The 15,378-nt window shown below is 38.0% G+C and overlaps 1 protein-coding gene across 9 annotated transcripts in view; it reads left to right on the top strand.

Moving 5' to 3' along the window:
- The window catches only part of CLHC1 (clathrin heavy chain linker domain containing 1), a 42,249-nt gene that overhangs the window by 25,484 nt on the left and 1,387 nt on the right, over positions 1 to 15,378 (top strand). For 8 of the 9 annotated variants that reach the window (XM_077772375.1, XM_077772370.1, XM_077772371.1 and 5 more), the window contains 3 exons: positions 407 to 581; positions 7,567 to 7,769; positions 14,592 to 14,771. In XM_077772375.1, the coding sequence (XP_077628501.1) occupies positions 407 to 581; positions 7,567 to 7,769; positions 14,592 to 14,771 (558 nt within the window). Of the gene's footprint in view, positions 1 to 406; positions 582 to 7,566; positions 7,770 to 14,591; positions 14,772 to 15,378 lie in introns of those variants that run through there. The other variant, XM_077772378.1, reaches the window with a different exon arrangement.

Genomic DNA, 15,378 nt, shown 5'->3' with positions numbered 1-15,378 from the left:
CTGCCCCTCTCCCGCTCATACTCTCTGCCCATCCCCACTCGTACTCTCTCTCTCAAAAATAAATAAACATTGAAAAATTTTTTTAAAAAGTTCCATGTGGAGGCTCTTAGGGAGATTACACTGTATATTTCTCTCCTATTTGCTAGGTTGCTGTTGACAACTTTTTGCATTCCTTGGTTGAACCACATCACTCCAATCTCTGCCTCTGTTTTCATATAGCATGTAATATTTAGTTGTTATCTACAATGTAAAGTTTAATTCATAAGCATTAGTTAAACATTATCAGTATGTAATTTTAGATTGAAATTTTTTGAAACTGCAAAGAGATGAAAATAATAATATGAAGTAAGAAAAAGCAAACTGTTACTTAAAGTATTCAACTCAAAAAATTTTCTTCTCTCTGTAGCTATTGGAAAAATTAGAGGAAAGCCTTTTCCATTACTCTTATTTTTTGAAGCCATCTTTAGCACAAGTCAAGCATGCAGACGTCCTATTAATGCAGAACTGACCGTGGAAGGAATCAAATGTGGATTATCTGAAAAACGTTTAGATTTAGTTATCAATTGGGTCACCCAGGAACGGTAAGCAAAATTAAGCTTTTGACTTAATTTTGATATTTGGTTAATAAGGTTGTTAGTTCTCAAGATTTCAATAGTTTTTTATCAACATATTGTTTGAACATTTAGCTTAGGTCTTTATTGCACTTAATCCATTAGAAAGGATTTACTAAGCAATCATGGAGTAATGGGGCCTAGTCACATAAGCCCAGATCAGGAGTTGAGTAATGGTGGTTCATGGGATGATTCATGACCCGTGAATTCATCAATCAGAATAGAAAAGGATTAATCAGTATCATGCTACTCAGAGGGATAAGTCAGGAACCTAGATCCAGATAGGTTATGGGTACATGTAAAGGATATACCTAGGAGAAAACTTATAAGCAGGATGGATGTGGACCAAAGTTGCATTTAGAATATACAAACCAGGGGTGTCTGGGTGGCTCAGTCCATTAAACATTAAACTCTTGATCTCCTAGTTCATGGGATTGAGCCTGGTGTCGGGCTCCATGGTAAGTGTATAGAGCCTACTTGAGATTCTCTCTCCCTTTCTCTCTGCCCTTCCCACCTATCTCTTTGTCTCTCTCTCTTAAACTAAATAAATAAACATTAAAAAAAATAAATAAAAAGAACTATATACCAGCAAGGACACGCAGGAAACAGCTTCTTGGAGTTGGGTTTCGGTATAGATTGGCAGTTTGTACTAGAACTTCCTTAGGTTGGATTTCCTAGAGCTGAAGCCTCAGACAGGAATTTGTGTGTACATGATTGATAGTGGGTGAACTTCTCAAGAAAACCCTATAAGGGAGTAAGTAAAGCAAAATAGGGAAGAGTGTGTTTGCTTGTGTGTTCGGGAAGCCAAGAAAGGATGTGATCTCAGGCAAGTTCTAACCTTGGTCTTATTTGTCGAGGGATGGATCTGGAGCATAAACCACACCAAAGAGCTATCCCCTCTGAGGCAAGGGACCAGTCTTTTGTGTCTCTCTATTAGTTTCTATTAGGGCTGTAGGCTGCCTGGATAGGGTGTAACTTCCTAGGCATGGTGGCTCCCACCAGCAAAGGGCAATTTGCTATAGAAGGGAAGGACATGCTATAGAAGTGAGCCACTGACAGCCAACACCCAAAGCAGCTGGGGAAGGGTATGCTCTCTCAGTAAGGAGTGTCTTAGCAGGACATTAAAACAGCATCCACTGTAGTCAACCATTTGTACAACACAAATGTATTTTCTTCTCACATTAATTTCACTCCATCTGGGCACAACTTCTCTAGGATTCTGTGGTTATAATTCTGGGGGAACCTTATAATAGGAGGGTTAGTGGAATGAACTGTAGCCCTTGTCATGACAATTGGTCCTAGGGCTGTAATTTGTTTTTTACAACTTTATTAAGATAGAATTTATGGACAATAATCTCTACATATTTAAAGTGTATAATATGATAAGTTTTTGGAAAATGACATTGTGAGGATATAATTGACATAAACAGTACATATTGATAGTGTACAGTTTGACAAGTTTAAAAAATTTTTTAAAATGTTTTTATTTATTTCTGAGAGAGAGAGAGAGAAACAGCGTGAGCAGCGGAGGGTCAGTGAGAGAGGGACACACAGAATCTGAAGCAGACTCCAGGCTCTGAGCTAGCCATCAGCACAGAGCCCAACGCGGGGCTTGAACCCACAAACTGTGTGATCATGACCTGAGCTGAAGTCGGACACTTAAACGACTGAGCCACCCAGGTGCCCCAAGTTTGACACATTTTGACATATATATATACACCCATGAAATCATCACCACAGTCAAAGATAATCAACCTCATTCCAACCCCCACCCCCATCTCCAGGTAACCACTGATCTACTTTCTGTCACCTTAGATGAGGTTTCATTTTCTAGAATTTTATATAAATGCAATTATACATTATGTATTCTTTTGTTGCTCTGGCTCTTTGGCTTTAATTGAGATTCATCTACATTAATTGTTACTCATCTTTCTCCTCTATCATCCAATTTATATTCTTCTCACTCTTACACTTTTATTGGTCTTGATGGCTTGTTTGGTAGGATGACTGTGGTTGCCATGCTGTCAAACCATGATTTACCCACTAACAGTTCTTAGTTGGCCTGGGACTACCCAGTGATACCCCAGTAGATCATCTACCACATATAACAAGCAACTATATACTATTCCAAAAGTGCCTACTGAGTCCTGCTAAAGTTGGAGTGTTTATCCAGGGAACATCAATGACTGTGGAACTAGAACTGCTCAACATGAACTGGATTCTGACAGAAACACCAAGTCATGAGGTCAGGTGGGCTCTGAGAGTCCATCTAAAATCAGGTACAATCAAGATGATGCTCAAGCAGATCCAGAGCACACAAGTTAGCTTCAGGAATAGGTGGCCCAGAACTCATGTCAACTACCACCAACTGACCAACACTACTTCCACACTCACACATATGGCCTCATGCAGGGGTGGGGTAACCTAAAACCAGCAGGCAAGGAAGAAAAAAACCAGACTTGGTTCACGGGTGGTTCAGGTTGTGTCCAGGTGATGATAGCTTGTCATTCCGTCTTTTGAAGATGTAGCAATGTCCTTCAGGATGAAATGTACACTTTAAACCAGTGACGCTTATATGGGGTATCTCCAGTAGGTAGGATACTTGCCTCTGGGAGAGAAAAGAGTGGCTCTGCTTAGCTGTCATTCTCAGTAACCCACTTGGGGGAATCAGGGTTCTCCACAGAAACAGAATCAATAGGATATATATAAATACACACACCAATGAAGAAATTGGCTCATGTGAATATGGAGGCTGATAAGTCCTAATATCTGCAGTCAGCAAGTTAGAGACCCAAGAGAGCTGCCAATGGTGTAAGTTTCAGGCTAATCCAGACCCAAGAAGAGCCAATGTTTCTGTTTGAGTCCAAAGGTAGGAAAAGACTGATGTCCTAGCTAAGCTGTCAGGCAGGAGGAGCTCTCCCCTTATTTGAGAGAGGGTCAGCCTTTTTTATACCCTTCAGGCTGTCAACTGATTGGATAAGAGCCATCTACATTCACAACAATCTGCTTTATTCAGTCTATTGACTCAAATGTTACTCTTTTTCAAATACATCCTCACAGACTCACAACGAATAGTATATAACTAAATATCTGGGTACTCTGTGAGCCAGTCAGGATGACACATAGAATTCCCATGCCTGCAAATTTAGATTATGTGAGTCATAATCAACTTTGATTATCATGAGAAGGTACGATTGTTGTTACATAACAGGGCAGAGAGGACTATATTTGGCACTCAGGTTCCCTGTTCCCTTAAAGAGAGAATGATAATTGGATTTGAGTGCATGTCATTTACCGATAGACTACTTGAGAAATATTGTAAGGGAAGGAATGAGAAGAGATAGGGAAGGGGAAAGAGCCAAGCAAGGATGTGAACTCAGGTAAAGTCTAGTATTAGCTAATATAACAGGGAGAGGACTATGGAGCATAAATTATACCAGAGTTGCTTCTTTTTGAATTATGGTACTGGCCTTTTATATTCCTTACTAATCAGTTGTCAGTTCTGGACTACTTGGAGGTTGAAAGATAGGCATAATTTTCTGGACAAGATAGCTAGTCAGCTGAGGGCAATTCTCTAGGGAAGTCAACAGCTGTGATCTGTTAGTAGTCATTTGGGGAAGAGTAACTGGTCCAGTAAAGAGGACTAAAACAGTGTCTGCCTACTTATGAAGATCAAGCTACTTTTGCTGGGTTTGTGTGGACATGGGTTGGGCTATGAGTATGGAAAGGCAGAGTGAGGAAAGGCTTGTCATCTGTCTGGTAGCCGTGGCCTGCTTATTTTGCAGTCTAAGAGGTATGCTTACTTGCTTCTGGATGCATACAGACATAGGCTACATATTAGAGAGTCGTTACAGTTCTCATCTTTTTTTTTTTTTAATGTTTTTTATTTATTTCTGGGAGAGAGAGAGAGAGACAGTGTGAGCAGGGGAGGGTCAGAGAGCGAGGGAGTCACAGACTGAAACAGGCTCCAGGCTCTGGGCTGGCAGTCAGCACTGAGCCCGACACGGGGCTCGAACCCACGAACCGCAAGATCATGACCTGAGCGAAAGTCGGATGCTTAACCGACTAAGCCACCCAGGCGCCCCCCCCAGTTCTCATCTTTAATAAGTATGTCATAAGGGAGATGAAAGGACTAATGTAAGCACTCCCTAAATAAAAAATTCATGATTTCGAAATGTCCCAGACCTAAAATGGCAAGTTTGCATACTGGTGCCTACTGCCACTCGTTCCAAATTCACCATTTCCCCTGCATGACACAGGGGAGTCCTAAACTGTGCTGAATTGATGGCACTATTGTTTGCCAGTGTAAAGTATCTTTTTTCCACCCCATCTTGTATGGCCTTCATTAATTCTGTTTTAGGAAACTTCTTCATACATATACCCTTTTTTTTTTTTTTTTTTTTTTTTTTTTTCTNTTCCCCTTTTTTTTTTTTTTTTTTTTTTTTTTACTCTTTCCCTCTTTTTCTACCTGGTCACAGCTTCTATACCTTCTACAAAAAGTACTTGTCAGGGAGCACTGGAAATGGTTCAGACATGAGAACACCATTAGAAAGTATATGTTCATTAACACCTTCTAGTGCAGAGACATTTGAGACAAGATTAATTTTCCTACATATACTAATGGTTCTTGGCCAATTCTACCTCTTAATTATAAGAATTTAAATTCTTATGCAATTCCTTGATGGCATAAATTTGGAAAATATCACCACTTTGAAGGATCCTGAGATGATATAACAGAATCCTGAAGATAGTTCACATTCTTTATTCTTAGCCTCTGTCCTCTGGTCTCTGACTTCAGTGACCTGACCTCTACCGTATGGCTGCCTTAAAAGCTCTACAATTCTTTCCTCAAAGCCATGCACAGAGCCAGCCCTAAAGCAGCCTGGGTTATAGACTAATCTTGGCTCTCTTAGTCATTTTTACCTGGGGGAAAGTCTAATCATTTGTCTCAGAAAGCCTAAATTTAAGAAATGCTATTTTACTGGCATTAGCTCTCTAAATTGCAGACCTTGCTCCCAGAAGAGGAAAACTATCTTCTGAAATAGTAACTTGACAAACCTAATCCTACAAAATAACAGTAAATAAATATCAAGAATAGATTTAGTGATTATATATTACCTTTATTTTGGCTTTTAAAAATCCATAATCTGGAGCACCTGGCTGGCTCAGTCAGTTAAGTGTCTGACTTGGGCATAGGTCATGATCTCCAGGTTCTTGGGCTCCAGCCCCGCATCAGGCTCTGTGCTGACAGCTCAGAGCCTGGAGCCTGCTTTGGATTCTGTGTCTCCCTCTCTTTTTCTGCCCATCCCCCACTTGCGTTTTTTTTTACTCTCTTTCTCTCAAAAATAAATAAACATTAAAAAAAATCTACAATCTGGTTTATAATCAAATATACCTTAGTTTACTAATTGAGTTAAACACATTTTATTTTTAGTCATTTGTATTCTCCAGAGCCAGTCTAGAGATCTTTTTAGAATTGGAAGAGAGAGCCAGGAACGTGGCTTTGAGAAAACAGAAAGAGGGGTATAATGAGGTGATTGGGGGGAAAACATAGATGGAGTTTCCCAGGCTCATTTCCGACCAGTGCAGTCTGCTTGACTACCTCCCTTTCCCCAGGGCTAGAATTCCTGTTTTTCTTTCCCCTGTTCCCCTTCAGGGCCAATTCCATTCTTTTGGGGCTTGACCCTCTTCCTCCCTTTCGATAATTTTTCTTTTTAATCATACATCATTCTTTTGGAAAGTGACAAACCAAGACAGCAATCTCAGTCCTCAGCTCTGGCTTCTCAGGTGGAAAAGGTGGAACAGTGCATGATAGTGATGACCTCTTAAAAAAATAAAATAATAGTAGTAATAAGAGAAAGAAATACTAAAATACTGGTATTATCATCTTGCTCTAATTATACAGTCACTAAAAAGACTGAAACAATTCATTGTTCAGCCATAGAAAACATCGTGGCTATAGCTACCAAAACCTATGTTTTGGTACTAAAATGTAGAAGTCAGGTGAATTGCTTACTAAATAATTGACTTATAGTTAGAAGCTGCCTTTTGATTTTAGACCTACTTCTCTTTGGCCCAATAAACAACCCCCAATAAAGATGGCAGGTTTCATTTACTGAATTTTCAGTAAATAGACATTTTGTAGGGATTTCAGGATTTCATTTTAATGTGACTGGTATTTTGTTACATGTGTACAGATACCAATATTATGTCATTGCTGTTATCCTGTAGCTATTAGTTAAAAATATAACTAAAGCACAATTTCCATACAACCAGTGATTGGAAGTAATATCATTAATCATACCCAAATGTGTTTTGGCCTATGCTGATCATTTTTAGGAGTTAATGTGCAGATGGTTCACTCCCATTGTGTTTGAAGATGGTGCATTAAAATGTGGACAAGGGAATCCTATTNCTGCACCCCCCCCCCCCCCCCCAGTTGTTTTTTATAATTCTATAACAATTTAAAAAATAACACTGATGTCACACATTTCTTGCAAACACTTGCAAGATCTGTCACTAATTTTGAGCTAAAATTTGTTGTCACTATCTTTAACCAACATTTAATGAGTTCTTACATTCTCCAGGGTTTAGAATCTGTGTAACTGCTGAGAACATTGAGATCCTCAATTATAAAATAATGTTTGTTTACCTTGTTATTTTAAATCCCACCAGTATTTTTAGGAGAGTTTAAGCCATGTTTGTAGATTTTTGAAAAAACTTGAGTTCAGTTTCCCCACTCCCCTCAACACACAAAAAAATATGTGCTGATTATTTTTGTTCTTGTTGTTAAATCTTAGATGTGTTTAATTTCTCTTACATCAATTGCCTATTAACTTGAAATTCTTACAGACCATGGAAGATCCAATTCTACTATGCTGAATTTTTAAATATTTTATTCTCATCGACTCACCATGAACTCTCTCAAGTATCCCTATTGATGTGCTTGCTCTAGGCTCACATTTTCTGAGGAGGCTGGGGATGTCATTTATGATTACGGGGAGCAGGATACTTATAACAAGGCCAAGTGCCTGGCTTTAGCTCAGATTATCTACACTGAATGTGGCCTACACAAGAAAGCTCTTCATTGCCTATGTAAACAGGGTCAGATTTATGGGGCCATGGAATACATACAGCAGTTCAAGGACTTTACTTCCGGTAAGTGAAAAAGCCTACTTATTAGTATACATTTGAATTCTAGACTTTACTTGTAAGATCACACATGACAGTAGGCAATATTTTGGATTTACATTATAAAAATCTGTTTTGGGGTGCCTGGGTGGCTTAGTCGGTTAAGCGTCTGACTTTCACTTAGGTCATGATCTCGCGGTTCGTGGGTTCGAGCCCCGCGTCGGGCTCTGTGCTGACTGCCAGCTCAGAGCCTGGAGCCTGTTTCAGAGTCTGTCACCCCCCCTCTCTCTGACCCTCCCCTGCTCACGCTGTCTCTCTCTCTCTCCCCTAGAAATAAATAAAACATTTAAAAAAAAATCTGTTTTATGTAGACTAATAAGTAGATTTTTGTAATTTTCAGTGAAAACAGTTAAGCTGGAACTGATTGTCTTTCATGCTAGACATTCAAATGCATTATATATTTCTTCAATATGTAATCCTGAGACATACAATTTTTGTCTGCTTGTTTGTTTTTAACAAAATCCTAACTTTTATTGAGTACCTACTATGTGCCAGACTCTGAATGGGTTGCTCCCACACCCTTCTAGCCAGTCCTCACAATAGTCCCATCAGGTAGTCATACAAGTGGAGATGCTGAAGCCCATTGAAGGAAGTGAGCCAAGGCTTACACAGAAGGAACACTGAGCCATGGGAGTGAAGTTCGCCAAGTCCTCCGTGCTGATGGAGGGTCCTAGGTAGCTGTGGCCAGCCCAGTCAGAGTGGTCTTTGCCATAAGGTCTGTTGTTGATGAGGAGATCTTGTTTTTCTCCCGTGTGTGGCAGAGGCATGAGGGACTGAGCCTCAGGCTGTCCTGAGGGGAGGCCCTGGCAGCCTTCAAGGTGGGTGTCTGGGTGTTGCTGCTTCTCTCCCTCTGAAGTACACAATTTATTTTGCAGATATTTTAGACCATGCTACTTAAAGAATTAAAAAAAAATATAGCTGCACTTATTTGTTACATATAATATTCTAAGCTATAATATGAGCATTAAAAAAGAAGAACTAGTAAAATAATGTTCATTTCAAAATTTTGAAACACCTAGGTTACAAGTAGGCAGTGATCTGAGAGCATTGTCGACCGTAGGGTAACTATAGTTGAATGAGCTGATCTCTTAAGAATCTAGTTCAGCACAAACCTGAATGTACAGGCAGCCTGACCTCTCCCATATCCCAGGTCTATGTCTGAATTCTTATTTGCAGGCTATGTACCTCAATTCTAAGAAGTTACAAATAGCACAAAATACAGCACTTTTGGTTCATATTTTTCTGGGAAAGAGGATCATTTATGGCAGTTGAGTCTGATTATTTTCAAACAATAAATTAAATTTTACTTAGAATCTATTTTTTAAAGTTATGAATTTCTTCATTTGTTATATAACAGCACACTTAAGTGATTCTGTAGTTTGGCTTTTTACTTGCATTATCTTAATTAATACTTACATTAACTATAAAGTAGGCTTTGTTATCATCCCTGTTTTATAGATTTAAAAAAAAAACTTGCCACAGAGAGGCTAAGGCTCAAAGAGATAAGTAATTTGCCTATACACACATACGCACACAGCAATAGAACAGAATCTGGCATAGTAGGTACTACTCAATATTATTCAAAGAATTATATATTTTATTTTTATTATCTAAGTATACAGATTCAGTTTCTGTTTTAAGTATTATTTTTCAACAGGTAAGAAATGATTTTAGTCAGTCGGGGTTTTAAAACTGGATGGAATATAGGTTTAATTATTCTAGAATTTATATTGAGTGAAATGTGAAGTTTCTGTTTTGCTTGCAAAATTTGCCTTGCGTAAGTGCTTAGAAATGTGATTGGCTCATTATTGTATTGTTATATTCATGTTATAACCTAAAATAATCAAATATGTTATTATAATTTAAGAAGTAATAACACACTATATAATTAGAACCTTGATATTTATTCTCAGAATTTATTTAGCATATCATAAGATAAAAATAATAACTTGAGAAAAATTAAGCTTACACAATAGAAACAATGTTTGAAACATTACTTTGCTGATTTTACTTTTTAATGGGAAACAACTACAGTTTTCCATGATATCATGGGGCTTTGGGGGACAGATTCAATTTGTTAATAGTTTCTGTTTTCAGAAAAAAATGTTCTTTCTTAGATTTAGACTATCAGTTATACATTTACAAATTTAAAAACCAAAACCAAAACCACAACAAAACAAAAACAGAAGAATTCTAAGAAAGTTTTTGTTCCAAAAGTATAAATCTGACTAGAAGAGCATCTGTTTTAGGAATAAAAATTCTTACCCCCTAATAATTTTTAGAATAAAGCCTGAAACGATTTGTTTGTTCACTTCCCCATTATCATTAAACAAGTGAATAAACCATATTTGAAACTGAGTTATTCTAGATGTGAGACTCTCAAACTTTTTAGTATCAGGTTTCTTTTACACTTCATTCATTCATTCATTTATTATGTTTATTTTTGAGAGAAAGAGAGTGAGAGAGCAGGAGAAGGGCAGCAAGAAGGGGCCAGAGGATCCGAAGAGGGCTCTGGTGCTGAAAACAGAGAGCCTGGTGAGGGGTTTGAACTCACAAACCATGAGATCATGACCTGAACTGAAGTTAGATGCTTAAGCCGCTGAGCCACCCAGCCGCCCCTCTTTGGCACTTTTAAAAAAGCATTGAACATCCCAAAGAGCTTATATTTATATAGGTTATATCTATTGACATTTATCCTATTTGAAATTAAAACAGAAAATTTAAAAATATTAATTCATTTAGGGGCGCCTGGGTGGCTTAGTCGGTTAAACGTCCGACTTTCGCTTTGGTCACGATCTCGCGGTTCATGGGTTTGAGCCCCGCGTCGGGCTCTGTGCTGACTGCCAGCTCAGAGCCTGGAGCCTGTTTCAGTCTGTGACTCCCTCTCTCTCTGACCCTCCCCTGCTCACGCTGTCTCTCTCTCTCTCTCTCTCTCTCTTAGGGAAAAAAAAATATTAATTCATTTAGAAATAACAATAAACCCATCACATGTTATCATAATAAAATATTTTTTATAAGAAATAACTTTTCTTTGGGGCGCCTAGGTGGTGTAGTCAGTTAAGCATCCGACTCTTGATTTTGGCTAAGGTCACCATCTCAAGGCTTCATGAGTTCAAGCCCTGCATCTGGCTCTGTGCTGACAGTGAGGAGCCTGCTTGGGATCTTCCTCTCTCCCTCTCTGTTCCTCCCCCATCTGCATGTGCTCTCTCTCTAAAATAAATCAATAAACTTGAAAAAGAAAAACATTTTTCCAAAACCAAAGAATTTCATAAAAAGTTGCATTTTCTACATTTTTGCAAATCTCTGTAGTATCTCGATTATTGTAAGATAGTTGATGTCTGATATCTGCTCCTATATTTAGTCTGCTGTAATACCACGTGTCATGTAGTCTTTGGAAAGCACCACTGTGTATTTGTGAGAGAATGAAAATGAAAAGGTCAGTGTGCTTGACTACCTCCCTTTCCCCAGGGCTAGAATTCCTGTTTTTCTTTCCCCTGTTCCCCTTCAGGGCCAATTCCATTCTTTTGGGGCTTGACCCTCTTCCTCCCTTTCGATAATTTTTCTTTTTAATCATACATCATTCTTTTGGAAAGTGACAAACCGAGACAGAGCAATCTCAGTCCTCAGCTCTGGCTTCTCTCAGGAGGACCAGTAGCAGGTGCTCCAGATTATGGATTTTTAAAAGCCAAATAACAACTTGGTATTTTTATGACCACAGTTTTGAATTTATAAACCCTAGACTGTATTTTGAAAACCATTGCTCTAGATGTTTGTGATATATCACACTTGGCAAATTGGCCTTTATAATCTTATTAAAACAGAATATCTATGAAAGGGGAACCCTCTTTGTACTGTTGGTGGGAATACAAGTGGCTGCAGCCACTTTGGAGATCAGTATGGAGGTTTCTAAAAAAGTTAAAAAATAGGGGTGCCTAGGTGGCTCAGTCAGTTAAATGTCCAACTCCTGGTTTCAGCTCAGGTTAAGACCTCACGGTTTGTGAATCTGAGCCCTGTGTCAGGCTCTGCGCTACCCTCTCTTCTGCCCCTCCTCTGCTCTCACACACACACACACACACACACACACACACTCTCAAAATAAATAAATAAACTCTTAAAAAATGTTAAAAATAGAACTACCCTATGATCTAGCAATTTCTATAGTAGGTATTTATCCAAAGGATACAAAAATACAGATTTGCAGGGTTATATGCACCCCAGTGTTTATAGCAGCATTTTCAACAATAACCAAACTTTGGAGAGAGCCCAAATGTCCATTGATTGATGAATGGATAAAGAAGATTGGTGTATACACAATATATATACACAATGGAATATTACTCAGCCAACCAAAAGAATGAAATCTTGCCATTGCAACAATGTGGATGGAGCTAAAGTGTATTATGCTAAGTGAAAAAAGTCACTCAGAGAAAGAGAAATGCCGTATGATTTCACTCATATGTGGAATTTAAGAAACAAAGCAGATGAACATATGAAAGGGAGGGAAATAAACCACGAGAGACTCTTAAGGATAGAGAACAAGCTGAGGGGTGATAGAGGGAGGTGGAGGGGGGATGGGCTAGATGGGTGCTGGGTACTAGGGAGGGTACTTGTTAGGATGACCACTGGGTATTGTATGCAAGTGATGAATCACTGAATTCTGCTCTTGAAACCAATATTCCACTATTTGTAAACTAACTAGAATTTAAATAAAAATTTTAAGAAAAAAACCCAGAACATCCATGAGACAAAAAATTATTAATAACATATGAAACTGGGGAAGAAATGATGAAATGGATTACAAAGTGTGGTAAGCAGAGGAGAAAGTTCATAGGATTTGAATTTGTGTTCTTTCTAACTAGTTAGAGACCATATGATGCACATTTTTGAGTAAATATCAGTTAATTAATCAATTCAAAGAGAAGGGGATTTGAATACCTGATTGAATGAAACAGTAAAATGTGTGAGTTATGAACTGTTGGAGGCTGGGGGATGCTATATAAATAGCTTCCCCTTAGTGGAGGCCAGTTTGAGCGACCCAAATCATAAACTTCTAACTCTCCTCTAGGGAAATTTTTAAAAAATTGTTTGACTTTATTGATACAGAATTATATTCTGCTATTCCTTGCTTATTCTTTTATCATTTTTCTCTGTATGTGGTGTGCATGTGCATGCATGTGTATATATACATACATACAATGCATGCACATGTATATTATTTTGGAGGAGCATCACTAAAGATTGGAAGGTCATGGACTCTGGGGGATCAGATGAACTGTTCTACTTTATGTCATGTGTATAATTCTGGGAAAATTAACTTCTCAAAGCCTGTTTCCTCACTTTTAATGTGTGAATAATAATATCTCACTTATACTGAGTATTAAATACAGTGATTTAATAAAAGTAAATTCCCAGTAGAATAAATATGTGTTTAATAAATACTAGATTATCTTATATTGCCTGTGAAAAAAATTGCAAATTATGTCTGGTAGTTCTTAAAAGGCTTTCAGAAATTATTCTGAATACTGTCTCTGTTGTGACCAAAGACTATTTTTACTTGAAAAATTTTAGTAAGTTAATGCAAAGTTAATAAATTTAAGAATGTAAGTCATGATTATAGTACTAAATGAACTCAATAGTTAACTAGTATATTAAACTGTTGCAGACTGTAGAGAATTCTTAAACTCATTTTCCACATTAAGCCATATGAAACTTCTTTTTTTTGAAGTCAAAAATGGTCAAATGTAGGCAACTTCATTCATATGGCTCAGCCTGTAGCTACTTGAACTGGCTCATGGTTTCTTAAAGTCTTCATTTTTGAGTTTCTAAATATTTCATATTTTTAGGGAAAAAAATCCAAGTCCCTTTTTCTGTGCTTTGCACAGAAAGAAAGAAATTATACTCATTGGGATTGGCCCAAGTATGAGCAACAAGATATAGACAAACACAATGCCGTTAGTTGGAACCTTAGAGATTGGAGATGCTAACACTTTTTTTATTGTTTATTTGTTTCTGAGAGAGATAGAGAGAGTGAACTAGGGTGGGGAGGGGCAGGGAGAGAGGGAAATCTAAAGCGGGCTAACAGCAGAGAACCTGCTGTAGGGCTCGAACTTACAAACCATGAGATCATGACCTGAGCTGAATTCAGATGCTTAACTGACTGAGCCACCCAGGCGCCCCAACGCTAGCACTTTTAAGATGCATAAACTGAAATCCAAAAGAATAAGTGACTGATGGAACTGTGGTTAGTTTACCAACCTAATTCTCTCCATTCTACCACAGTTCTTTGATCATTTGTTTTCCTGCTAGTTCTTGTTATAAGTAGTTTTCTTTAATTTTTTGCTATGCTGAGCATGATTTAAAAAAAAATTTAATGTTTGTTTATTTTTGAGAGAGAGGAAGAGAGAGAGAGAGAGAGAGAGAGACAAGAGTGTGAGTGGGTGAGGAGCAGAGAGAGGGAGTCACAGAATCCCTCTCCAGGCCCCAGGCTCTGAGCAATTAGCACAGAGCCTGATGTGGGACTCAAATTCAAGAACGCTGAGATCATGACCTGATCAAACTTAAGAACCTGAGCCGAAGTCAGACATTCAACCAACTGAGCCACCCAGGCACCCCATGAGCATGATTTTTTTTTCTTCTTGATTGAAGATAGTACTGTTGAATTCATTGAGAGCTTTAGGAGGACTGGAAAAAGAAATGTTGATTGGCAGGCATAGATATTAGCTGGTCCCAGTTTGTAGTTGATGTATCATATTAAGATGTTGAGACATAGTTTTTAAATTTTGCTTTCAGATGACCTGATGGAGCTAATAAAGTTATGTCCTCACACTGAATTAATTCACTGTCTCACTAGAGAATGGAACGGGAAACCACCATCTTTATCTTTCGGTCTTGCCATACTTCATCTATTCTCTATAGATATGAAAAAAGTTGGTATTGAGCTACTTCAAGACATAAGTAAAGGTGGAAACGGTAAGTATAGTAAACTGTTGTTGTAGCTGTTGTTGTAGAAGAAAAAGTAGTGGGTCATTTAGGGGAAGGTTCAAGATTACTATGTTTCAGTTAACTCATTCATCCTGAGTTCCTTGTTTGGAATTGACTTTAGGAGTTTATAAGTGTAATAATTACCGTGTCAGTAATAGTCTGCTGACAATAGTATTTGTTCTTGAGAGAACTACAAAGTCTCAGAGAGAATCTTTATGAAGCTTTAGGGGACTCTCTTAATTACACTAACACTACTACTAAAACCTTTACATATTTTAATAAATGTGTATAATTAGTAATTCTGTATATATTTTAAGTGTTATTTAGATATAATCTTTTTTAAAAAATGTTTGTTTATTTTGAGAGAGTAGACTGCGAGTAGGGGAGGGGCAGAGACAGAGGAGAGAGAATTGCAAGCAGGCTCTGGGATGCCAGTGCAGAGCCTGGCATGGGACTTGAATTCACAAACTGTGAGATCACGAACTGAGCCGAAATCAAGAGTCCAGTGCTTAACTGACTGAGCCATACAGGTGCCCCTAGAAATAATCTCTCTGTCTATATTAATCTTAAACCAAATATATATATATATATATAT

The sequence above is a fragment of the Crocuta crocuta genome, unplaced genomic scaffold (assembly GCF_008692635.1).
Source record: "Crocuta crocuta isolate KB4526 unplaced genomic scaffold, BGI_CrCroc_1.0 scaffold830, whole genome shotgun sequence".
Classification (NCBI taxonomy): domain Eukaryota; kingdom Metazoa; phylum Chordata; class Mammalia; order Carnivora; family Hyaenidae; genus Crocuta; species Crocuta crocuta.
Note: the sequence above shows the minus strand (reverse complement) of the source record. Positions and strands in the feature narration are given on the sequence as shown.